General features: G+C 42.1%; 1 protein-coding gene across 1 annotated transcript in view; it reads left to right on the plus strand.

Moving 5' to 3' along the window:
• TRPM8 (transient receptor potential cation channel subfamily M member 8) overlaps positions 1 to 26,469 on the plus strand; it is a 40,213-nt gene extending 13,744 nt beyond the window's left edge. Inside the window, exons 8-25 of the mRNA XM_054172095.1 lie at positions 175 to 372; positions 1,762 to 1,864; positions 3,018 to 3,136; positions 3,475 to 3,765; positions 4,708 to 4,803; positions 6,284 to 6,413; positions 8,973 to 9,118; positions 9,849 to 9,961; positions 10,396 to 10,612; positions 14,234 to 14,325; positions 15,294 to 15,435; positions 17,002 to 17,173; positions 17,402 to 17,579; positions 20,102 to 20,292; positions 22,388 to 22,487; positions 23,011 to 23,044; positions 24,719 to 24,805; positions 26,440 to 26,469. Coding sequence (XP_054028070.1) covers positions 175 to 372; positions 1,762 to 1,864; positions 3,018 to 3,136; positions 3,475 to 3,765; positions 4,708 to 4,803; positions 6,284 to 6,413; positions 8,973 to 9,118; positions 9,849 to 9,961; positions 10,396 to 10,612; positions 14,234 to 14,325; positions 15,294 to 15,435; positions 17,002 to 17,173; positions 17,402 to 17,579; positions 20,102 to 20,292; positions 22,388 to 22,487; positions 23,011 to 23,044; positions 24,719 to 24,769 — 2,373 coding nt within the window. The 3' untranslated portion in view covers positions 24,770 to 24,805; positions 26,440 to 26,469. The remainder of the gene's footprint in view (positions 1 to 174; positions 373 to 1,761; positions 1,865 to 3,017; positions 3,137 to 3,474; positions 3,766 to 4,707; positions 4,804 to 6,283; positions 6,414 to 8,972; positions 9,119 to 9,848; positions 9,962 to 10,395; positions 10,613 to 14,233; positions 14,326 to 15,293; positions 15,436 to 17,001; positions 17,174 to 17,401; positions 17,580 to 20,101; positions 20,293 to 22,387; positions 22,488 to 23,010; positions 23,045 to 24,718; positions 24,806 to 26,439) is intronic.

Below are 26,469 nucleotides of genomic sequence, written 5' to 3' on the forward strand. Positions count from 1 at the left end.
ATGCTGTTTCAAAGTGCTGTCATTGGTAAGGTATCAGCAGGTAGCAATAAAAATACTGCTCTGGACTACAGGCTTCTGTTGTTCTTGCCTAATCAAACCTTCAGTCTCTAGACTTTCACACTGAATAACACAGTCAGGCTTCAAGTGATCACCTCTTCCTCTCTGACCTCTTAGTCTATCAATGTGGCCATCAAGAGTAAGATTCCCTGTGTTGTGGTGGAAGGCTCTGGCCGAATCGCTGATGTTATTGCTAGCTTGGTGGAGTCAGAGGGCACTCTTGCTTCCTCATGTGTCAAGGAGAGCTTGCTCAGATATCTGCCTCGTACTATTTCAAGGCTCTCAGAAGAGGAGACTGAAAGCTGGATCAAATGGGTAAGTGTGTGATGCCATACCAAGGCTGGAAGTGGGAGAAGGGTGGAGAAAATTGGAGGTGAGGAGCAGGTAGTGACTTCCAAATCACGGATGTTGCTATGAGGTGGTGCATATAGGATGTGCAGTGCCTCCTTGCTCCATCAAGATTGATGGAGACTAGAAGTGGGAAGCTGAGTACTGGAGGCTTGGTCAGTGTTTCACAGCAGCAGCATCCCTATGCCGTCTCCACTGGGATTCTGTTAACATCGACTTCCTAGTCCTGTGTACACAGCACACAGTTAAAGGTACAATGCTGTACCTGCACCAGCAAACTTTGTGTGTGCTCCTTTTTTGCCTTTTTGACCAGAGGTAGAGCCTTCTCACTGTTGTGATCCCATAGGTAACTGTTTGCTACAAGAGTGTTTTCTGGAAACTTGGCCAAGTGGAGAAGTAAGGAGAGCATCTGCTGCCTTGGGTTGCTTGGACCAGTCTTGGAAAGTACTTGTAACTCTTTGGTTACCTGACCTTCAGGTGGATCTGGTTTTAGATATACTTCTGCTCTTCTGAGTAGAATCAAAGAATCACATGGTTGGAAAAGACCATAAGATTGAGTCCAGCCATAAACTAACATCTCTGTGTACACACAAAAGAAATGGAGCTCCAGGAAAATCTTAGTGTTCTGTGATTTTTCAGAAGTCTTAGTTCCAAGAACACCTCTGTTCAGTGAACAGTCCATTAACTTGAGCTTCCTGCAGAAGCCATATCTGAACTTACACTTTGAGCATGGAAACTGTGGCATCCAGACCTGACTCTGAGCAGACCACAAGCCTCTGATTTCCAGAGTGAGCTCTGCACTGGACAGCGTGGAGCTGCTGAAGGCAATTTTACCTGTTTGATCACTCCTCACAGCTTCTGCTGAGTGGCCTTGGAGCATACCTCCTCCTGCAGTCAAGAATGGCTAAGATTGTCTTTTATGTGCTTGAATGAAAGTAACTTTGCAAATCCTGGTTATGTGAGAAATGATCTCTATTTTTGACAAAGCACAAGGAGGTAGAAGCTGTTCTCCATTGAACTGCTAGACAGTTTTTGAAATGTGTGCTGTCACAATCTGGTTTTTCTTTGAGTAGTTTCTAATTATTGAGATTATATCTTTTCAGTTATGATGTTCTGCATAGGGGAATCACAGTTATTTGCTGTATGTTCATAGGTTAATTAATCTTGTTCTTTGGTGACTTTAAAAAAAACTCATTACTTCTATCTAGACTTGATTAAATTTTAACTGCATGTAGAAATGAGACTGAGAAGCAGCTTTGCTACATTATGATGGGAAATTTCTTTTAAAGATACTCTAGGAGATCAGCTACTAAACAGCCTAAGATTGCTTTGAAATTGAACTTTTCCTTTTTGTAGATCAAAGAAGTCCTTGAGAGCCCTCATTTACTGACAGTTATCAAAATAGAAGAAGCTGGAGATGAAATTGTGAGCAATGCCATTGCCTTTGCTCTGTACAAAGGCAAGTAATTGTTTTTTGGGGTGTTTTGTTTGTGTGTGTGTGTTTTATTTTAATAGAAAAAAAAGATGTCAATGTATTTGCTTGAACAGCCTGCTTTAGAGCCATCTTGGTAGAGATAAGCCTCTGTCACAATGGGATCTTATCTTCACCTCAAGTGGTGTGAACAGGCTGCAGAAGTGTTTCGGGATCTGTTAGTGTGGGTGAGATCAAAGGCATTTCACAGAGCTTTGGGGATGGTGGGGTAGCATTTCTGAGGGCGACAAGTATGCAGCACAACAGGGAGACAGGAAACCAAGCACAGGATCTTTTCTGTGGGTTACTGCAATGTAAAATCAAGTATATTTTGGTGTATATCTGGATTATTGAAGAAGTTTGGCATTCAGCAGGGAGAGAAGTATCCAGCTAATTAACATTTAATATGTAGGGCTGCTTTCTAACTCTGAACTCTTTCCAATATCAGTGACTTGCTACCCTTAGTAATTCAGGCATGGGCTCTACTACTCCACCAGTGCAGAACTGGTACTCAGTAAAGGCTTCTGTTTGTGCTTGTAGAAAGCCTATGAATGTTACAGCTGCTTATGACACTTCTTGTCTAGGGCTCTATTGAGAGTCCTGCAGAATTTATTTTTTGTAGGCAATGCAGGACGCTGAGGAGCCTGAAGAAAATGTTGTGCTCATTTTGGTTGATGAGGTGTTCCTAGTAGCTCATTTGTGACCTACGCTGAACCATAATTATGTATCTGATCCTCTAGCATCCACTAAAACCCAGTCAGGAAGATCACAGTATCACAGTATCACCAAGGTTGGAAGAGACTTCAAAGATCATTGAGTCCAACCTGTCACCACAGACCTCATGACTAGACCATGGCACCAAGTGCCACATCCAATCCCCTCTTGAACACCTCCAGGGATGGTGACCCCACCACCTCCCTGGGCAGCCCATTCCAACAGCTAACAACTCTCTCTGTGAAGAACTTTCTCCTCACCTCGAGCCTAAACTTCCCCTGGCGCAGCTTGAGACTGTGTCCCCTTGATGTGCATGAGCTGGAGAAATCACTTGGTAGGGGGCTAGTCAGGTAGTGTGTGAAATAGGTATGCCAAGAAGCTCTTCTGTCTCTGGTCTTTTACTTAGAGGATTGTTCCTCCTCTGCAGCTTTCAGCACCAATGAACATGACAGAGATAACTGGAATGGGCAGCTGAAGCTGCTGCTGGAGTGGAACCAGTTAGACCTGGCCAGTGATGAGATCTTCACCAATGACCGAAACTGGGAGGTACAGACCACTTCTGAGCAGTGATATGGGACAGGGTAGCAGTGGGAAGAGAGACCTTGTAACAGCAGCCACTATCTCATCACCCCAACCTCTCTGATGATATGTAAGAGTGCCTACTTCTCCTTGTACTGACATCACTGATTGGAAAGGTTATCTGCCCAATCCAGAAGTACTCTACATTGATCAACAAGGGCAATTGCACACATTAAAAAAGCCTGATTCTGGAGAAAATGTGGCAGCATGAAGGAACTTGTGGCAGTTACACACATATATCAAGTCCTTAGGTAAGCTTTACATGTCTTGTGTGCCCTAACATTCACTTTTCTGTTTCTTCCTAGTCTGCTGACCTACAGGATGTCATGTTCACAGCCATAGTGAAAGACAGGCCCAAATTTGTCCGTCTCTTCCTGGAAAACGGCTTGAATCTGAGGAAGTTCCTTACCACAGAGGTCCTTAGAGAGCTGTACACAAACAACTTCAGCAGCCTGGTGTTCAAGAACCTGCAGATTGCCAAGAACTCCTATAATGATGCACTTCTCACATTTGTGTGGAAGATGGTTGAAGACTTCCGAAGAGGTCTCAAAAGAGATGACAAGAATAGCAAGGATGAGATGAAGATACACCTTCCAGTAAGTGATGAGCAGTTTGATTCCACTATGTTTCCTCTGAAAGAAAAACAATAACCATCAGAAAAATGTGAGAGTTTATTTGGGTGTTGAGTTGAAATATTTCTTATCAGAGCAATAAATGCTCTAGTTATGTAGTGTTATGTTTGTAGTGTATGCCAATATAAACTCAGTCTGGTGCAGAGGTGCATAAAGGATTTGGACTTCTATTTTGGTACACACTCTTGTATATTAAACCTTGCTTGTTGCAAGGATGTCAAGCACTTCCTGGACTTTACTTAATTGTCAGGTAAAACCGCCTCTCAGAGCACAGCAGGTCCAAACATCAGATCCAAAGTGAGTTTCAAAACTGGAACATGGGCATCAGATTGGAAACTTTTCCAGTCAATTGTTGACTTCAGAGATACAATGCAGTGCATGGCATTCAGGGGAAGCTTGGCTTGAAAATGCTGATTAGCTGTGAGTTTCCACCAAAGCTTGGCATTCTCTAAAGTTACGTTGCTCAGGAGTCCTTTTGTGATGGCTTTGTCAGGTATGAATAGGTCTAATGCAAAGAAGATAGTGCTATAGAAATTTTTCTCTAAGTTCTTGTGAAGCTCAGGATCTTCTTTAGAGTCAAAAGGAATTAATATAAAGCTAGTGTTCTTTTCAGAAGAACTTAATATGTGTTCACTGAACACTAAGTCAAGCAGCGAGTGAGTCCCAAATGACTTTTAATGCCCGTTTCAGGAGGAAAAGGGAGACTGCTTCTCCCACACCACGTAGGATAATATAAGGCCTAACTTATATTAATGTGTGCCAAATACCAGATAGCCGAGAGAGGATCATTGGGCCAGTTGTATAAGGAAGAAAATGTGAGAACAGGAGCTTGGCAGGCTAGGATTTGTTCCAGCTGAAAACAGTTCAGTGAGCTTAGTTCTGAAGAGTTGTTGCTCTTTATTTCAGGATGAGTGTCCTATCACCAGACATCCATTACAAGCTCTGTTTATTTGGTCTGTTCTTCAGAACAAGAAAGAGTTGTCTAAAGTAATTTGGGAGCAAGTAAGTTCCTTTATTCCTCATTGCAAACAGCACAGTCATCTTCCTTTCTGTGATTTGTAGGACTTTGAAGGCATTGAGCCTAACTTTAAACACACGCTCACAAGAGATAATTGCTAGATGGCTTTGAAGGAGGTTTAATGTTATCCATTTTGTGTTTGGGTGTGGATTTCATAATTTTGTTTCCTGATATCACATATCAGTCAGCAGTCCAAACTAGCTTTAACATATAGTTGTACGTTCTCCTCTGTGTTCAAGCTTGGAGCTGAGTTCCCACTCATTCCACACTATGAATGTGTTCTCATCCCAGGTATTTGATTGAAATCTGTTTCTAACTTTTATTAGACAGTACATTTAGTGGTGATTGCACCAAATACATAATTTGCAGGATATAAATGTGAGGCTAATGTAAGCAAGCTGATGGATGCTTGGGCTCATATTGAGTGCATTTGCATCACAGAGAGCCAAAAGTATCTTGGACTGCATCAATAGAAGTGTGGCCAGCCGGTTGAGAGAGGTGATTCTGCCCCTCTACATGGCTCTTGTGAGATCCCACCTGGAGTACTGTGTCCAGTTCTGGAAACCCTATTACAAGAAAGATGTGGATGTGCTGGAGCATGTCCAGAGAAGGGCCACGAGGATGATCAGAGGGCTGGACCACCTCTGCTATGAGGACAGACTGAGAGAGTTGGGGTTCTTCAGTTTGGAGAAGGGGAGGCTCTGAGGACACCTTATTGTAGCCTTCCATTATCTTGAGGGGGTCTATAAGAAAACTGGTGAAAGACTTTTTAGGGTGTTGAGTAGTGATAGGACTAGGGGGAATGGATCCAAGCTAGAAGAAGGTAGATATAGATCAGGTGTCAGGAAGAAGTTCTTCACCATGAGGGGTGGTGAGACACTGGAACAAGTTGCCCAGGAAGGAGGTGGAAACCCCATCCCTGGATGTTTTTAAGGCCAGGCTGGATGTGGCTCTGGGAAATCTGATCTAGTGGAAGATGCCTCTGGCCATGGCATGGGGATTGGAACTAGATGATCCTTGGGGGTTCCTTCCAACCCTAACATTTATGTGATTCTGTGATCTTTGTGTCTGAAACAGAGTGCTTCTTCCCTGCACATGTAGGTGTATTGCAAGGAATGCATCAATGTAGTCTGAGAAGTTCTGGGTACATCCAGCTGGTTCAGACTGACAGACAGTGAAAATGGTAGACACCACAGACCCTCTTTTGTGAGTCTTCAGCCAGAGAGACAAAGCTATGTATGCCACATATGTAACTATTAAATATAAGACCTTTTCAAACTAGTCATAAAGTTGTTATCAAGCCAGTACACTGATGGTTACCATTTATTTTGTGGAAGTGGATCCTCATTTTCCGGTCACAACTGAGAACTGGGAAGCTGCTGCAGAAAGGGACATGATTTTTAAAGAATATATCACATTTTCCCTTTGCAGAGGGCTTTGCATGACTTAACTCTCTCTCCACAGACCAGAGGTTGTACATTGGCAGCCCTTGGGGCCAGTAAGCTCCTGAAGAGCATGGCAAAGGTAAAGAATGATATAAATGCTGCTGGTGAGTCTGAGGAGCTCGCTAATGAGTATGAGACAAGAGCAGTAGGTAAGTGTCCTCTTTTAAGTCCTTTAGAAATTTAATAGGATGGGTTAGAGACCAGGAAATAGTTTCCTTTCTTGGAACATTACTTGTTTTAGCAAGGATAATATGATGGATACGACGATCTTGGAGGTCTCTTCCAACCTGGTTTATTGGTCTATTCTATTCTATTCTATTCTATTCTATTCTATTCTATTCTATTCTATTCTATTCTATTCTATTCTATTCTCCAAGTCTGGTGTGTATCAATGATTGCACAGTGATGATTTTATTTTGTGTGAAGGAAAACTGACAACCCTGCTGGTTTTGTTCAACAAAATGCAAGGCAAAGTAATTCATTCAGTTTGCCTGAAATGCTGCCCAGAAATCCAGCTTGAATTTTAAAGAAGAGAAATGACATCTCAAACGGAAGTGGAAAGAAAGCTTTATTTAGAAAACTAGATACTCAACACTAAATGCTTCCTTTTAATGTCAAAATGTGGTTTTACTGCTTGGAAATTTCTGCTACACCATCTGTTCCCAGTAGAAATTGTATGTCTTGTCGGAATAGGTTGCTTCCAGAGGTGGGTGTTGTGGGTTGGTTTTTTTGTTGTTTTTTTTTTTTTTTGAGGTGTAGAAAATTCCATTAATTGGGAAGAAAAGCTACCTAACTCTAATGGCAGGGCTGAAAAAGAAAAAGAACCCAGAAACAGGAAGGGCAGTGTAGGATAAGAGAGGTTTTCTGCATGAATGCTGGTAGTGTTCAGGTTGAGAAAAGCCACCCTATGAATTTGCAGGAGTACTTTTGGGGCATGAGAATACATTGTGGGTAAAAAGCAGATTGAATTTCTAAATTCTGAACTGCAAAATCATAGACCTTCCTTATTTGAGACAAGAAGCATACAGTTGCTCGTTAGGAATTTAGATCTAGCTCAGTTATTTTTCTTACTTGATATGACTTCCAGCTTTTCCTATTGCAAGGACTGTCAATAATTCAGAACTGAGCCCTGCATCGCATGGGCTGTGAAGTGACCAATGCTTTCTTATTTAATGAGGGTGATGGGAAGAGTAAAGGGATGTTCTGGTTATTTTAGGACTTCATTTCCTGAGTTATAATGCTAATATGTCCTCAGTGACCAGTTATCCTGCAAATTATTCAGAGAAATATGCAAATGAACCCCAGCACAGCTGGGAGATGATTAAGCAGAAATCAACTGCTATCACCCACCACTTAAAAAGCCAAGCTTACCTGTCATGCAGGACTTTGGTTCCTAAAGTTGGAGGGAGATACAACATGGTGTTTTTTCTGAGGCTTCTTCCTCTGCTTGATACAGAGAACAGAGAGTCTGTAAATGCATTACTGCATAGAAATCTGCTGTCACCACCATAAACCTGGTTAGTGACAGGTAAAGTGCAATAGCCCTGCAGGTTGAACAGCAGCCCACAGATAGGTTGCTGGAAAGGGCTTCTCTAAGTCTCTAGTCCAATCTTCACACTGAGGTGGGGTTACCACCCAGACTTAAACAGTTGAGTTATGGCTTCGTTTAGCCAAATCTTGACAACCTCCCCAGGTGGCTATTGTTTTATTGCTCCTAAGAGCAGGCCATGTTCATTCCTTTTCTGGGGCTCTGACCTCTTGAACCTGAGCCTTAATTTTGTGTTTGTTCCACTAAGGAGTGGAACAAGGCCACACTGTGAAAATACCTTGCTTGTTACCTGATGGTATCTCCTATATTACAAGGTGAAAACTTAATAGAGTTTCATAGAGGTGTTTACATCCCTCAGGCCTGATTATATAGCGAGACACTGAGAAGTGAACAGGTCCCATTCAAATCTATCAAGATCTATCTGCATACTGCAATCTGTGTAACAGCAACCAAAGGTATTGCTGTATGTGTGCATCCAGTTACAGTAACACAGCTGTTTGTGAAATGCCTAGGGAGGTGTCTGTTGGACAGAGGAGCTTCTAGTGAAGCCTGACACGTTTTATAAGAGTCTGGCTTGCTCATCAGGGCAGTTGTTCTCTGCCACAGATGCACCAACATAATGAATGGCCTTTGAGTGGGAAATACCCAGAGTGTCAAAAATCTTTGGGCAGAATAAGATGCTTATGGATCTTCTAAAAAAGCTCTCCTTGCAATGCATTTCCTAGTGGAAAAGCATCAGATTCTGCCCTTGTCGTTCAACCCTGCTGCTGATATGGGACTACTGAGAATGATTCTAAATCATTAGATCAGTGCTAAATAAATAACAGTAAGATGATATACTGAGTTATTTGAGTGGGAGAAGTTCATGTTTTTTACTCATGGTTTCTTAGTGCAGAACTCAACTTAATGCTATCTCTGTGTGAGCTGGTTTGCTATTACAGCTTTCCATCCCGGCGTGAATTCTGTAGGAAAGCTTAATACATGCAAGTGAGGTTGTGAAGCAAAACACACACATTGTTTTACCATGCTGAAAATGTGTTTTTGTATGTGCATGTTTTGCTATTACAAATGTTATCTTTGGAAGTCACTGGAGACAATTGCACTCTGTTTGGTGGGAAATTGAGTTGGAGCTCAGTGTCAGGCTGCCTCTCTCCTCCAGAGCTGTTCACAGAGTGCTACAGCAATGACGAAGATCTAGCTGAGCAGCTGCTAACTTATTCTTGTGAAGCCTGGGGAGGATGCAATTGTCTGGAACTTGCAGTGGAAGCTAAAGACCAGCAGTTCATTGCACAGCCAGGGGTGCAGGTAAGGTCAGTGAAAACAAGGTGCACAGATTACCATAACTACTGTGATCAGAGTAGCTTAAATAAAAGTGAATATTCTTGCTGTGAAAATACTACATCCACATGAACACTCTATGAAAGGCTAATGCTCAAACACTGTCTTCATGGAAATGAGAGCTCCCAGGTGAGGCTTCCCAGCCTTATGAACATTGAGCTTTGCATGCCATCAGCATAACTGTGTCCTGCCGCACACTCACAGTACAGCCTGCAGGGCTGTCAAATGCATCCCAAAGAGCTGGTGGTGGAAACAGGCTGTGTGACTCCTATCTTTTGAAATAAGCAGTGGCTGATTTGTCCATAAATTTTAAGTCAGGAGGGGAAGGCTTGATTTAGAGCTGTAAATCATAATGAGCTGAGGATGATAAAGACTTCTAGAAGTTGGCATAACTCCCATGTAGGCACAGTGTGAATGTACTGCCTGATGTAAAGTGCCTTATAAATCAGGTCAAGTCCTGCTCAGCCTCACACGAGCTTCTCATCACATGGACTGTAGGGTGGCTGGACCAAGGAACCAGCAGACTGGTGCAGAAAGCCTTTTATATTGTTGAAATGGGAATCCCAGTTGAAATCTCAAAGCTTTGTGGGTTTTTTTGTGTGTGTTTGTTTTTTACTAAATCAAAAGTCTTCTAATAGCATTCCTAGGTTAGTGTATGCTATTAGAACAAATGAGGATATTTTCTTCTTCCCTGCAGAATTTCCTTTCCAAGCAGTGGTATGGAGAGATTTCAAGAGATACTAAGAACTGGAAGATTATACTGTGTCTGTTCTTTTTCCCTTTATTAGGCTGTGGTTTCATCTCATTCAGGTAATCAACTGGCTTCTCATTAGCAGAAGCAAATAAATTAATCATAGAATCATTGTGTAATCCAGACTGGAAGGGACTTCTGGTGATCACCCAACCTCCTGCTCAAAACAGGATCAGCTCGAGCAGGTTGCTCAGGGCTGTGTCCATTTGGATTTTGAGTATCTCCAAGGATGGAGACTGAGGAACCTGTTCCAGTGTTTAATGACTCTCAGATAAAGCTATTTAATGACTGAATGAGCTTTTGAGAGGTCCTGTCCTCACTCTGTTCTGGAGTTGTGCCAATTTGAGTGCCTGAAGTCAGTAGATGTAGAGGAGCCCTTTGGTGTCTCCTGTGCTAGACTTTGCACCTTTTTCATTTTCACTTTGAGGAGCACAAATATTTCCAGGTATAAAAACTATGCTTGGAGACATTTTTCTCTTTCTTAATTCCTCAGGAAAAAGCCTGTGGAGAAGAGTAAGAAACTCTTCCTATATTATGTGTCTTTCTTCACCTCTCCCTTTGTGGTCTTCACCTGGAATGTCATCTTCTACATCGCTTTCCTGTTGCTCTTTGCCTACGTGTTGCTTATGGATTTCCAGAAGGAACCTACTGTCCTGGAGATCATCCTTTACGTCCTGGTCTTCATTCTGCTTTGTGATGAAGTGAGACAAGTAGGCAGCGCTTGCAAACCAAAAGTGCTTAGTGCTAGCCCTTGGGGTTTTCCCCCTCCTAGTAGCATAAGTCATTGCAGGCTGCTTCTAAGTTACAAGGGAACCACTTCCTGGGAGATATGTTTAGGCAACTTGAGGCACAATAAATTTTATTTCTCCCCTCCTGCAATGTTTAATTTCTGCTTGAATCTCAGTAATTGCAATGTCCATGCACCAAGAGGAATGTGTATTGACTTTGAGGCTTATGCCAGTAGTGGCATTTCTCAGGAGTACTTGGCTTGGATTGCCAAAACAGTTTAGAACACAAAATTAAATTCAACACATTTATCTGGGTGCATACCTCTAGATCAAGTGATTCCTGCCTCTCTTTTCCGCATGCTACCCACATTTTTTGACCAATGAGGATTGTATGATGTTTCTCTTTCTCTTTTAATCATAGTGTGGTAGTGAGCTGTCTTTTCTTAAAGGCACAACCTAAAACTGTCACAAATAGAGTTTTTACTGGTTTCATGTAGTCCTTAGGACCATATTTGGACTGCTGACATTGCTTGTGCTGGTGTGGGAACGGCATGTGGGGCTGCGTTTTTAATCAGCCATATAGTTGATATCCTTCTCACTTCATATGTAAGGGGACATATGAAGTATGTTGGGTTTCAGGCAAGCCAGTCTCTACCAGGCAGCATTCAAAATATTGGGAAGATGCTGGGGAATTTGGAAGAGAAATGGGTGTGTAGTTTCAATGCAGTGCTGCTTTCTGATTATCCTATAAAGCATTAGAGTTCCCATGAGTGTTTGCGGGTGATCTGCTGGATCAGCCCACCCTGCAATACATGAGCTCAAATCACATTGCTAAGTGTTGATGTTACTGTGCTTAACTTGCCGTGCGGTCTTTTTCCTTTTTGGTAGTCAAGGTGGTGCCCTGTTTAAGGTGACTTTACTTGCTAAGGAAAATTGGGGAAAAGTAAAAGACTCTGTTTCAATGAAAACACTAATGGAGCATTTGTTTCTGCTGATTTAGGTTCTGGTGTCTCTGGACCTGTCCTTGCACTTCCCGTGTGTACCCAGCAGAAGTCCTAGGGAAAGCCTTAGGGAGAGAACTGGTTTTTGTTTGTTTGGTTTTTCCCCACCAATATCACTATTTCTAACCTGAGCAGGCTGAGCAGCTTTTGGATCCCAGAGGCCAGACTGCACCAGTTTGATTGTGGGAGTGGAGGCAGCCAAAACAGACGTTACTGAAGATTTAAAGTTCTCTTGAGTCAGTGTCCTGGCTTCAAACCCATTTTGCTAAGGAACAGAATAGAGGGCAGTGTCCCAGTTCTCTGAGCCTCTCAGCAAGTTTCTTGCTGGCTTCATCCAAGATAGATTTGTGTGTTCACTGGTGTACATTTGCAGTCAAAATAGTATATGTGTCCTTTTGCTAAAAAGGGGCATGTCTCCGATTTTGTTTTCACATCAAAGGAGAAACAATGCTGCCTGAGGTCCCACTACAGTTAGATAACTAGTTTTGGGCAGTAATCACTCTAATTAGACAGTGGTGTGTCTGTGGAAGTGACAGCTACTCCAGATTCCTCCAAGTTAAAGCGAATTGTTTCACTGTTCAGAACTGAGCAGTTATGGTCTCCGGACCATAAACAACTGTCTGTTTCACTTCTGACAGTCCTAGAGGATTTTCACTAGCTGGAACTACTTTCTCATATCCTGTTTAGAGCTGTCATGGCAGTAGGGAAATTGGAGATGCCTTTTTGCTGCTATCTTCTTATAGCCACATGGATGTAGCCTTCAGTCAGGTGAGTGGGTAGATTTATGGGATGTACAAGAGAGCCCCGTTCTCAAATGGAGAGTCTAGAGAGAACCTCTGTGAACATTAACTCTTAGTAGTGGGAACCACTTGATCTTTGACGGACTAAGCTGCACTGCACTCTTGGTTGTTTATAACCATCTGCCTCTGTTATGTCTCTGTTTCTGCTTTGGACCAAAATCTGTTTCCTTTTCTCCATCCACAGTTGTGCCCTTAGTAGAAGAGGCATCAGGCTTAAAACTGCTGCATTTAATACAGCTGCAGCGCAGTGACATGGCTTCTTGCTTTGTGACAGACCTTTGGCCCGTGTCCAGCTGTTCACGTGAAACACTCCTTCACTGTCACATATAACAAGAGAGTTTATTTTTTATTTGGAGAGTTTCTAGAGAGAAACAGTGCATCAGACATGCTGTTCCCATTCAGTGCTAGGCCTTCAGTACCTAAAGTGATAAGCAAAGGTGTATGTATATCCCCAGAGACTGAAATAGTGTCTGGTAATATCTTGAGCCTGACACCCTGCTAGGTGCAACAACTGTCTGTCTTTAGCACTGCATCCCATCATGTGAAGAAAATACAACAGCTGTGCATCTGGAATAGCAAAGTGTGGCAGTTTAGGCTAGGTGTCTCCTGTCGCTGCCACACAAGATACACCTCTGGTATCCCAAGGGTCCAGCCCAGTGGGTGGACACAGGAAAAAGTGAGGCGGTCTACTCACAGCTTCTTATGCATTTAGAAGAAAACTCTCCTCACTCTCTGTTTCCAATAAAAGTACTGAGAGCAGAACTGCCTATCTTGAATGTTCCAGTTATAGAGGGATTCACTGATCTATATTCTTCTAAGCTTTGATAATTTCAATGAAAATTAAAACCAATTATGGTCAAAGACTTAAGCTATTTCTTCAGACCTGGTGGAGGTTTCTCCTGGTTAAACTACATGTCCTAATGAGTCACCTCGGAACAAGATGCAGCAGTTGGTTCTTGCACAAACCAGTGTGGTACCAGTCAGTCTGGGATCAGGCAGAGATTCTCACTAGACTGGAAATTCAGGAAGAAAGAGACAGGTACTTAAAATAATAAATCAAATCTGCATCTATTGATCAAAGATGCACATGAGTGTAGCCAAGGACAGATTGCTGAATGAGCTATAGGAAGAAAGGGAAGCCAGAATAGTTCAACTGCCCCCAAACAGTGCCTCCCTACAGTGTTTCTTCTGATCCTAGTGGGTCTCACCAAGATTCCTTTCACCTGTTTGGCAGCAGACTATGGTATGATCTAGCAGAACTACTCTGAGGTCCCCTGGCAGCATGGAGCACTAATTATATCAATCTTGTCATAGTGGTTCCTTCCTCTCCCCATGTACAAGGACCCATGTGATTGGGTTAATTCCTTTGAGCACAGTAACCTATATTAAAGACCAATGTTTGTGTCACCGATGTGCTATAATGGTTCTAGTGAAGAGCATTATCTTAAGGACATCTGGGTGACAGAAGAAAATGTGTTAAGGAGCCCTAGACAGAGAAACTCTTGACCCATAGTCCTATCAGAAGTTAATGGTAAAAACATGCTGCCAGTGATGTTTGACATTGTTAAAGATATTAAGAGCCCTCTTTTGGGAAAATTGAAAGCAATCTGAATTTTAGTGTACCTATTGTGTGTGTGGGGAAAAAAATAACTGGGCAGGGAAACAATCCTTCTTATTGCAGTGGGTGAAATATTTACACATGAGGGCATCCAGTGGGGAGAGATGAGGGAAAGATGCTTGAGCTCCCCAGGTCACCGGCCAGTGCTGTGTGGTGGTTACTTTCTCCTCTTCTTCCTTCCCAGTGGTACATGAATGGCAGTAAGTATTTCTCAGATACGTGGAATGTTATGGATACGTTAGCAATCTTCTACTTCATAGCTGGCCTTGTGTTCAGGTGAGTAGTGTCTTTTCTTGTGGCCATGTAATGGCTTTGCTTCCTTTGTGGGTTATGACTATAAAGTTTTGGGAAATGTTCATGAAACTCCCTGTCTTCTGTGAAGACCCCAAATACTGTCAAGTCTTTATTCTGCAAATAATTCTAAAGCAAATAAAGAAATTAAGTGACTAGGGAATATCAGCATGCAGTATTTTTTGTTTGTTTGTTTAATGGAAGTTGAGTCTACCCTTGGAGTCAAAGGTAGCTTCCCCAAACTCAGATCTTTCTGTGCCAGCAGGGCTGCCCTTCTTAGTGCTTTGGATGGGCAGGTTTAGAAAGTGATGATTGAAATAGGCATAGGTTTCACCACAATGCCTTCAAGACTGGCATTATAGATCATATCAGACAAAGCTGCAGAGTGAAACGGTTAATATCTCAGGGAGTTAGTTCTTTGGGATTTTCCCTGTCTCCTATTATTAATATGGTAACCTGGGCTCTGAGCTGCAGTGTGTTGTGTTTAAGGGAATACAGTAGTCTAAACAGAATGTTATTAGCTCACATGAGCTGTTTTACATGAATGGGTGAGTTAACAACCATGACAAAGAACTGATGAAAACACATTTTATAGTGTAATTGTTCAGCCAACTGTAGCTTAGTGCTTGCTGCCTCAGTGCAGCAGGGCAGTCATTGCACTGATGTTTTTGGAGGGCTGTGGGAACAGAAGATTTTCCTGCTGCTAATAGATGTGGAGGGGAAGAGGAGAGACAGCTATGATGATGCTAAGACAGGAAGGGTGTGAACAAAGTGTGTTTTAAGGAGTTTTGCTACCTGTCATCATCAGGTAGGAATGGGTAGGAGAAGACATGTAGTCCTGGAGAGCCCTGTTCTATTTCCCCCCTCCCCATTTCAGCATTTCACTGTATTTTTACCTGGTTTCTGCATGCTTCACCCAACTCCTCTTCATTTTCTTTTACTGTCTCCATCAGGCTTCACACATCTGATGAAAGCTCTTGGTATTCTGGGAGAGTCATTTTCTGTTTGGACTACATAGTTTTTACTCTGAGGCTGATCCATATTTTCACAGTTAGCAGGAATTTAGGACCCAAAATTATTATGCTGCAGAGGATGGTAAGATTCTGGCAGCTATTCAAGAGATACATATAAGTGATGTGATGTCTTGTTTTTCAAGTGAAATCGCCAGCATTCTGATGATGGCAGCATGTTCTTTCCTCTTAAATCTGCTAAACAGGGTTAATTAAGCTTTAAATAGGACCTAATTATAAGACCAAGGACTCTTTCTCTCCTTCTGCACAGGGAGAGAATAAAGATCAGGCTAAAGAAAAGAAAAGGAAACTCATTTCCTGGTGGCTTTTATCTTCCATGTTTCATTGATATATTCTATCACTCTTGTTGCTCCCATGAGCATTCCCCAAACCAGACAATGAAGAGAAATAGTATAGGAGGGGCATTTCTGTCTTCCACTGCATCCATCACACAACTAACTGGAGAATTGGGTGGTGAGTGGCTTGACCAATTCTGTTTTTGTAGCTGGAAGGGATATTCACTAACAGACTGGCAAAGGTAGTAGGAAGAGAGTAAGGTTCCATATAACACAGATCTGGCTTGCTAAAGCTAGAGGGTAAGGAGCATTGGAGAGCTGGAGCATGTCTGCTTGAATCTTCCTTCCAGTGATATCTGTGCACATAGGCAGATATATTCTAAACAACAAAAAATTGAAGTGAACTTAATGCAGGGAGCATTTGGGGAATGACACTCCATTGCTAGATATTCTGAGGGGAAATTTCCCCCCTCTTTCTGCATTTCTGCAGTATTTGGATTGTCTTATGCCATAGCTAAGGACTTATAGTTAGGTTCTAAATTTTATATATATATGTGTGTGTGGTGACTATAGGGATAACAATATAGTCTGCAGGTTAGCCAGAAAGCCTTTTTTTTGCCTTGCACCTCTGCTGCTAAGATGAAGTCTAGAGACTGCCTGGTCCTAGAGTGTTTTGTGATACGGAAGCAATCACAGAGGGTTGTTTCCTGTACACCTTTCTCTTGTTTGGCCTTCAAAAGTGATGGGGTTTTGAGTAAGTCTAATAATATAGGTGCTTGGATCTAGCAGAAAGGCAGATATTGGTCAAAGCGGATCTGCAAGAAACAGGAAAGCTCACCTGGGGTATTGCCAGTCTTCAGTTATCTGTATATTAAGAACTAGAAAATTAATGAAACCATTAGCCAGAATGTATGGGCTGTAAATGTTGGTTTGAAACCATCCAAGGTGGCATTTTCAGAGGTGGTGGCTGCTTTCACCTGACACTCATCTGCAGGATCTGCAACTGCCTTTGTTGTTTAGCCTTTGTACGTAGATCTGACTTTTCTAGGTGGGCTCGGTGTGGTGCCAGGTGGATAACCCATATTCTGAAAGGTGCCTTGGTTTTATGGTTGCAGAAGCATTTTTAAAGTGCCCTGAATGGCAATGGTCAATTATTTGTATGTGTGTGTCTTGGCAGCTGTAAACTTACAAAGCACTGCTCTGAAAACTTGCATTACAATGGTGCTATCCTGAGTGGGCTTTGCTAATGCTTGTTCTCCACCCTGATATCAAATCAGGGAGAAAAAAAGGCACATGAGACTTGTAATCAGGTATTCAGTGGGGCACTGATGTGTTTGCTTGTTGTCCTTTTTCAGATGGTAGATGTATTTTTCTTCCTCTTCCTCTTTGCTGTATGGATGGTGGCCTTTGGTGTGGCCAGGCAAGGCATCCTGAGGAAGAATGAGCACCGCTGGGAGTGGATATTTCGATCTGTCATCTATGAGCCATACCTGGCTATGTTTGGCCAATACCCTGACGATGTTGATGGTACCTATTTCCTGTGGGAAGCTCTCCTGGGTGGGTGTAAGGCTCTGTTGCCCAGTCCTGTGTTGACCCCTTTTCTCTGAATAACAACAAACCAAGATTTTAGGTCTGATGGGGAGGCGGGGAAGGAGGCAGCCACATGTACTGTGGTCACTGGCAGTATCTGGGACTGGACTCAACAGAAAGTGTGGGATAGGACTCATTGTTTGCTCTCCTCTCTCACCCTCTGAGGTACCACCTACAACTTCGATCGCTGCACCTTTTCTGGGAATGAGTCCAAACCCTTATGTGTGGAGCTGGATGCCAACAACCAACCTCGCTTCCCAGAGTGGATTACCATTCCCCTTGTCTGTATTTACATGCTCTCAACTAACATCCTCCTTGTGAACCTGCTTGTGGCCATGTTTGGGTATGTACAAAAGAGGCAATTGTTTGCTTGTGATGCCTGTATAAGTATGCCCCTGAGAAAGAATGGATTGTTGCCTGTCCTTTTACTACTTCTCTAATCATCCATGCACACTGGGCTTAGTACTAACTCCTGTGGCTCACACAGGAGTGATGGATGGGCTAGTGCTTTACCAAGTGTGAGTTGCTCCACAGCTGACCTTCCTAGACTGAATAAATGAGTTATCATCACAGTCCTTTCAAGACAATTTGGTTTTATTAACCAGAACTGCTGTCTGGTGATGAGTGTGTTATTGCTCTGATGGATCTGCTATTTATTGTTCTGACTTCTAGCACGGGCAATGGGCTGTATCTCCTTGGGATATACAAAAGGACTTTATCTTGAAAAATCTCATCACCTCTGCTTTTATATAGTAAATTGTCTATAGTTCTTCCAGTCCTGAAGCCTGTTCTGGCATCTCATGAGGTGTTGTCCATCCATGCAGATGGATCAGGCACCTGAAATATGGTGGTAGTAACTGCTGTCTATACCACATAGCCAACACTGATTTGCCAAATCAAAGTGGTTGCTGTTGTATTCACTGACTGCAGTGAACGTGCAAGAGCAAAACTAACTGATCTGCAGGGAAAGGCTTCCTCAGCTTCTCCCAGAAATCTTTGTTGTTTACACTGCAAGCTTTGACACAGAGTTTAGTTTGTAATTGAAAGTCCTTCACATTAGACTTCTGGAGTGTGTTGCCCTCCCATCTCATTTCTGACCTGTGAATACAGTTGGATTGGTGCTGTGGCTCTGTTCCCCTTCCTATTCCTGCTTTTCCTGCTTTGCAGCCTATCAAAAATACTTACACCCCCTAAGCATCCTTCTTGAGGTCTGCCATGTTTGGTTATGTGCGTTTGATGGTACTTTGTGGTGAGACTTGGCAAGGATTTGCTTTGGCAACAAGAGTATTTACAGGAACTGCTAAGGACTCCTGATTTGCCTTGAGGATCTCCCTTCTGAATGCCAGTGCCAAGTTTTACTGGCCTGAGATGAGATGTGTCACTGTGATAAGTTGAGAATGTCTCACCTTTGGCATCTGCTCTCCCTTCTGCTCTGAATCCTTTTTGCTCCCCATGCTGATCTAGACTCCAAAGACAGAAATGTGCTTTTTTGGCAAGGCAACTAGGACTGGTGTAGAATACCTATTAGTTATACCTACATTTTCTAACCTGCACAGGACCTGAGGACAGAAGGTAATGCTTATATACACAAGAAAGAGTGAAAACAATTAACATTAATAAAGGAAAGTACAACAGTAAACTAGCTCTACCCTAGAGGCCTCTGATCTTTGTTAGAACATTTGTTTTAGCAGCACCTCATGGTAAATGCTCTGGTTTATACAGTTGTGCTAGTGAAAACCTAGGTTTTGCCATTTCAGTTTATTCTGTGGAAGGACCCAGCATGAATTCTGTAATGACACTGAGCTGTGCATTATTCATTTTAACAATGGGCTGAACAGCTGGAGCACTGGATTGTACTGCAGTCAAGAAAGCCCAGTGGGCAAACAGCAATCTCAGATGGCTTTTCCTTGATGCAGTTAGAAACCTGTGACATTTGTGATGCTCCTCTTGGACCAGTGTGTACACAGTATTTGTCAATCTTTAATAATGCTGATGTCTGACACCAGTCCCACTCTATGTTGTTATTAGTGATATATAAATTTGAACAGGCAATCCATCTTTTTCGTTGCATCCAGTGTGCATTAGCTGAAAAGGTTGACTATTACATTTTAGACCTTCTAAAATAATTTCCTCCAGGTGAAAGTCCTAGCTTCTCATGTAGTGGTCCATTAGGATCTCAACACAGATATTGTGGAAGAATCTGTCTGCCATTTAATGTCAGCAATGAGAGGTTGGGCAGTCTGTCAGCTATTTGCTCTTGTGTTTTTGTTTCTGGTGGGGTTTTTTTGTGTGTGGTGTTTTCTTCCCCTCCCCCCACTTTTTTTTTTTCTTTTTCCTGTGTTCATACAGTACTTAGTATGGTAAACTTGTTCCATGCCTGGAGCATTCTTACTGCCTCCACTTAAAATCTCAGGAGCTTTAATTTTTTTTGGTAAATGTTCCAGTTTTGAGGGTGGGGGGTGCTGCATGGAAGAACATTAGCTGATGAGTTAATGAGACTGAGCATCTTGTGAAGAAGCGTCCTTTTCTCACGTGTCTAGGCTGAAAGAAGATTGCCTAGAAGCTAAAGCAGTGAAGGTATTTTGAATATTAGCTCCCTGTTCCTAACTTTTCCAGTTCATTTGTAACATCAGGGTTTTTTCAATGGTTAGGTTTTTTCCCCACTGTGTTTGTTCTTGCCATTTTCAAATTCCTCTCTAAAAAGGAGGGCAAACTCACTAACCTCAGTAAAAATTAACAGCTCTGGGATGGCTTTACAAAAACATGCCCTGGTATAATGCAGAGAAACACTGTGTTATTTGGCTCTGAGATGGAGTCCTTTGATGAATAGCTAATGTATTTATGTATTTTCTCTTTACCTGCCAGTTACACTGTTGGATCAGTACAAGAGAACAATGACCAGGTGTGGAAGTTCCAGCGCTACTTCTTGGTCCAAGAGTACTGCAGTCGCTTGACTACCCCCTTCCCTTTTGTTATCTTTGCCTACATATTCATGGTGATGAGGAAATGTTTCAAATGCTGCTGTAAGAAAGAAAGTAAAGAACCATCTATTTGTTGTGAGTTGGATTATCTTTTTACTGCCTAGAAGTCAGCTCTTTCATATGCTTCAAGCAGGCAGTTAGTGTTTTGCTGGGAAGTTTTCTAGGGCAATGTAGACCTTAGAAGATGTGGTCATCTTGGAAATGAGGAGCACCTTATTCATGTTCATTCTCAAATGCAGCTTTTCAGTAACATTACTCTTCAATAACATTCAAATAAGCAGCCAGAGGCTTTGCTGAGCTCCAATCTACCTTCAGTACTCTAGGTACTCTCTGGGATATGTGGAATTATACTCCTAACTCCTTATGCTAAAACTCCAGCTGAGCATTGTTGGTATTCTTGCCTCCCAATAACTTTGGGTTTGGTCTGGTTAAAAAGCTTTTACATTCTACCATGAGTCCTGCTCTACTTGAATGTTATAGAGAGTTATCCTGTGCTTTCTTGTCCAAGTCATTTCAAGGCAGAATTATCTCGGGTATGTAGAACATTTAGGTCTTCAAATTAAATCTATCAGTTTTTAGCTGCCTATGCTGCTTCCTACCTTTGAAAGGTGGTATTTTGTTTCTGGCTGTTTTTCTGTTTAATTTTGGGGTTTTTTGTATTAGAGCACTGGCATAAGTAATCTTTGTGGTCTGCATGGAAGATGTAAACCACCCAATTTATCATTAATATCTGGTAGTGCAACCCTCCTGTGTGATTACCCCGGGGTAGAGATCCCTGATCTTGTATATCTTGAGCGTGTAGCTAGCTAGTATAAGAGGTAGACTCAGTCTCTGTTTGTCACTCCACCCTCTGGAGCTTCATTTCTATTTGTCATTCCTTTCCAATCTTCCAGCTAATACTGCTAGTAGCTGTTAGGGCAGCCTAGTAGATCAGTCATCTTCAGAAGCTCTTTTTCCTGCTAGTGAGTGACTGAAAGAGGATAAAGAGTCTCCTGGCCCTCTGGGCATACCCAAATGGGTAAACCACCTTAAAAATGCAGAATTGGCTGAGTCAGTCTTCTAGCTATTTCCCTCTTATTTACTCTGTCAGAGGGCACAGATATGAATTGTTTTAACAAGCTTTTTCCCCTAACAAATGGAGTGCTTTCTCTTTTTAAGTGCCATTCAAAAGCAGAGGAGAGGGGATAAGTTGAGTTAATTGACAGACTTACTCCCATCCATTAGCAACCTGACTGTTGCCCTGCAGCACAGGCTGGATTTGTTACCAGTTTAGAAGAACTATACCCCCTGCTTTGGGGTATAACATTCCTTAACACTGAATTGTTTTGGCTGTCCAAATCACTGTTTTGTTTCCTTGCCGGGGAGATTGTTTAAAGGCAGGTATTCCTGCCCAAGTGATGCACAGCAGATGTCGCCGTTCTGAAAAGAAACAGAGGAATTAATTAGGGCCATAATATTGTGATTGAACTGGTGGCAGGAACTGAGAACTGCACAAAGAAGGCATGCTAAGGCACTGAATGTTGCAAAAGCCTGAATTCCCCACTTAGCTATTATGGACCTGTCTGAGATTTGGGCGCTTCAAATGCTTGTCAGTATCTGAGAGAACAACAGGCTGTGTGAAGTCAGAGGAGCACTGAATGGAGGAAATAGGACTTCAGTCATTTGCCAATTGTGGCCTTCCTTTGGCTCAGCAAACTTCCCCCCCTCCCCCCCCCTTTTTTTTTTTCCATAAAACTCCATTTGTAACACATTTTACTCTTAATGATCCAATATGGGATAATGTAGAAACTAATGGAAAGTTCAAGCCTAGACAGGGACTGCCTGGAATGTCCTGTGCTTGTTGAGGCAGCTGCTGTTTCACAAAGCACTTGTGTTAACAGAGACTCAGCAGATTCCAGAGAGATTTTTGGAGCTTGTTAGGGGTTTTTGTTCATATTTTCTCTTTTTTAACCAACTCTGGTTGCTGGAAGCATGCAGTAAAATGCATTAATGTCTGTTTATCAGAGCTCTGCCACATGTGGGAAGAGGGGCTCTGGACACAGAGAATGGAATTGTTAGCCTTTGGATGCAAGCATGTACACAACGTTTTTGCACCTAGGCATTAGAAAACCAAATTTAGTGAAATTAACTGAATTTAGTGATGCTGTTTTTCTTCACATGCATTTTTCAGGCTCAAAAAATGAGGACAATGAAATTCTGGCATGGGAAGCTGTCATGAAGGAGAACTACCTTGTCAAAATCAACACCAAAGCAAATGATTCATCAGAAGAGTAAGGCTGCCATTCTTTGTCTTCACTCTCTTAAACGTGCCACTGAATATTTTTGGTGGAGACAGGTTTTCAGCAGCTCTAATTGTTTACAAACTAAGGAGCAGATAAATAAACTCAGCATAGATGTGCCTTTTCTTTTTAAGTAAAATGATGGCTTTTTGTCAGCTGCCACAGACCATCTTCAGAAATAGTTTATTTGGGCTGATAAAATGCTAATGGCAATATTTTAAGGTATTATGCACACAGTAGCTGCCAAACCACCTGCAGCCCTGCCACCTGGGGAGGATGAAACACTGGTGTTCCCAAGCATGGGGCAGCTGCAGATGATCTGTTTTGTATCTGACCTCTGACTACACAGAAAGAGGGAAGCCTTCTGGCATCTTCAGACTCTAGTTGCCTTAGGTCCACACTTTGGCCAAAAATGAGGACTAGGTGGACAGGTTTGCAAACAGGATATGGTTAGCCAAGGCTTGTATAACACCTAGACTCAATCCTTTCTTCTATGTCATCTTTCCATTTTCAGGATGTTGCATCGATTCAGACAACTGGATGCAAAGGTATGTGTGTTTTACACTGCTCTGGGGAAAGTACCTCTGTCTGGTATAGCAGCTACTGGAAAAGGAACATCACTAATAGTCATGTGCAGTTTTTCCTGTTGCCACCAGGACTCCATTTTAATTGGGCTTTTTCAATGTGCTCCTTTGCTCCTTTGATGCCATACGTAGCTTCATTTTGTGCTGGGAAACAAAGTAGAAAGGTACTTGCTGAGCACTAAAGAATTGTGTCATAGTGTTTTTTGTTGGATGGAATAGAAGTAAAAATAACTTCTGTGTTACAAAACTGCAAGATTCTGCTGTGCAGCAGCCCCATAAAACACATTTCATACGTATAGCAAGGTGGAAAGACCTTTAATTACAAAAAAATGACTAATACTCATCTGATTTACAAAAGCGTCCTGTGTTGAAGCAATCTAAAGCTACCAATCTACTCGAGAGCACAGAATTAACAGAATTCTCATACGAGTATACTTTGTATGGCTGTGATACTGAAAAGACCTTCACAAGTAGTATTTCCTGAGGGTTAATTGAATTGCATATTTTGCCTATGAAGTGGGGAGTTGCTTTGGTGTGAAGAACAGAGGTTTTTAGAAGTCCTGGAGTGTAAAGGCCCTCATGTACTTCAAAATATTTTGGATTGCTGTCAAATAATTTAGATTGCAAAATAATAGCTTGCTTCACGTCTAAAATGGAATTGGTGAGTGACAAAATACATGTCTAGTGATGCTCCTCGTGAAGCTGAAAGGAAATATGACCTTAATCCTCCACTGAGAAGTAATACTCAAACCGTGTCTCTTACTCAGTGAGGCTATACCTTACAGTAAACTGTTCTATTCATGCCTTCAGCTTCAGTGACAGAATTGTGGTGAGGCCACTGCTTAGAAATAGTATCCTTGAGAGCAAAAGACTCCAAGGATATCTCACTGGCTCTCACTTGAGATGGTATCTTAAAAACAAGTCTGAGAATATAAGTAAGTCTTAGGCATGAACTGGAGGTAGGGGGTAAGCTTTTCCCTAAGCTTGATGCAGATTTGCAGAGGAATAGCAGACTTCAGTTATGGCATGGGGAGGGTTTGAGGGCAGCTCTGTGTGTTGGAGTAACTGCTCCACAAAACTCTACTCATCTGCTGTCTCTGCTCTGAAGGGGCAGAAGGAGATGGAGTCTAGTTGAGAGGCTTGTAGCTGTCATGATGCCTATGTGTTAACTACGTGAAATACGTATGCTTTGGGCCTCACTGCATTTAGTGCATTGATGAAAACTACAACTGGGAGTATCCCTTCAAGCACTGTTGCATTGATGTAATATTTGGAGAGGCAATTACACATTCCTCTATTATTAACAATTGCTGTCCTGTGAACTGTTTGGTTAACACTGCTTCATTTGCCATCACTGCTGAATACAGAAGCAGTCAGTCATTGCTTTTGAAGTAGTGGCTGGTGCTCACAGGGTAGCCAGGGAGTCAGGAGCTCAGATAAGGAGGTTTATGCCTGTTGTTGCTGATGTTGTACAGTATTTCCCAGGGGTCCTTTAACGTAATTATTACTGCTTGATTGTTTTGTTCCTTTTCCTTCATCCTAGTCTGCAATTCTCTTTTGGAAAGAGAATTCTCTTTTGACCAAGTTTATATAAACAAAGCTGCCTCTTTTTTCCTCTCTCCCCACCCCCATTTTAAGCTCTCTGATTTGAAAGGTCTTCTAAAAGAGATTTCCAGCAAAATCAAGTAAAAATAGCCAAAACCCAAGAGCAGCTACCTGAGCAGGGTAAGCCATTTTTAATCCGTTCTCTAACTTGTGTAAGTTAACAGCATTTGTGGTCTTAAATTGGTGTATCTCTGGATGAAATGTTAATTATTTGTGCTTGCATTGATGTGGTCTAATACTGGAAAAGAAACAAGAGCTAAATTCTCTTCCTCATTTGTTTCTGTTGTTTGTTTCTGTTCTGGTCATGGATCACTGTAGTCTTCCTGTTTCCTATACAACAAACTATAGAGATTCAAAGTCTCCAGAGCTGTAGTTTAGTGTCTAGTCATTAGCCTTGTGTCCTTTTTCATCAAGTTCTGCAGAAGAATTGGAGCCACAGATTCCAGTGGGATGTGAAAACCAGACAAACATTGATGGATGCAGAAAATGCTGTCTTTAAAGACAGCAAATTAAGAAATACAGCTGTTGATGAGGGTAATCTGGAATGACTTGATCAGCCTGAACACCAGAGCCTGGCTCCCTCTACCCTAGAGGATTTTCCTGAAAGACAACTTGTACCTGTGTTGAACATTTCTGAATCAGTTATCTTGCCATTTGTCAGGCATAACTTCATATTCACATGACCTGAAGTTCAATTTAGTTATGAATGACTTACAATCACCTAACAACATTTACAATGATTGCCAGTTACTGGGCTTTATCTGGGGTTCAGTAAACTCCAAGTCACCTAGAGAATAGAGGAATGGAACTCTGGAGGTCATCTAGTTGAACCCTGCTCCAAACAGCAGTGGTTCAGATCAAAGGTAGCTGCAGCTTGGAGTTCAAAGCTTCAAAGAACAAATGCAAAATGTCCAGTTTCCTGTGAGGTACTAGCTATACAGGCACAAAATAGGGGAAAACCTGTGAAGACAGCTGTTCTGCAGAAAAGTGTGTGAAATGGAATATTAAAGAGCTAGTATTTTATTGTCTGTGAGATGTATGAATTATTCCTCCTGCTCCTTATAGTGCAGTGAATCCTTTGTTGAGTACAGCATGCAGTGCTAGCACTAAGCTTCAAGGAAGATGATAGGGTGGCTGAAGAGTGCTCAGAACGGTGACAAGAGGAAATGGAAGTCTCAACAACCTAATCTGTTTAAAGGAACTAATAAATTCCAGTTAGAGAGCCTGGGAAAGAAGATGCCTGTTTATGATGGAGCTTGTGGAAATAACCTCTCATTGAAAAGATGGAGTCACTTTCCAGTAAGCTGTCTAAATGATGCCACAGTTGTGATCAAACAGGTTTGCATGTGAGCTGTCCTGAATCTGAAGCTGAGCCTTGGCAACCCACAGTACTAACGTCAGGGTGTGAACAGAGAGGTTAGTGTCTCACAGGAAGCAGATGTGTGCATTATGTTGTCCCCTCTGAAAGGGAGTACTTATATCTGCACTGACTGTCCTCAATATGAGTCGCTGGATTGGCCATTCCAGGTGTTTTGCATGCAGATGTTTCTGTCTTTTAAATTCACTTCCTGACAATTAGTTTCTCTGTTGCTCTGCTAAGACACTTTGTCCTGAATGGGTGCTGCAAAGAACTCCTTGATCCCAAGTGTTGTGCAAGACATTCACTTTTCCACGATGATATCATGAGGTTGAAAGCAAAATGCTCAAGAGAGTCAGGAGCTCTACTCTAATTATTTTTTCTTTTGCTCACACAGGTTACAGTTCATCAGAATAAATTCTCTGAG

The sequence above is a fragment of the Dryobates pubescens genome, chromosome 2 (assembly GCF_014839835.1).
Source record: "Dryobates pubescens isolate bDryPub1 chromosome 2, bDryPub1.pri, whole genome shotgun sequence".
Taxonomy (NCBI): Eukaryota; Metazoa; Chordata; class Aves; order Piciformes; family Picidae; genus Dryobates; species Dryobates pubescens.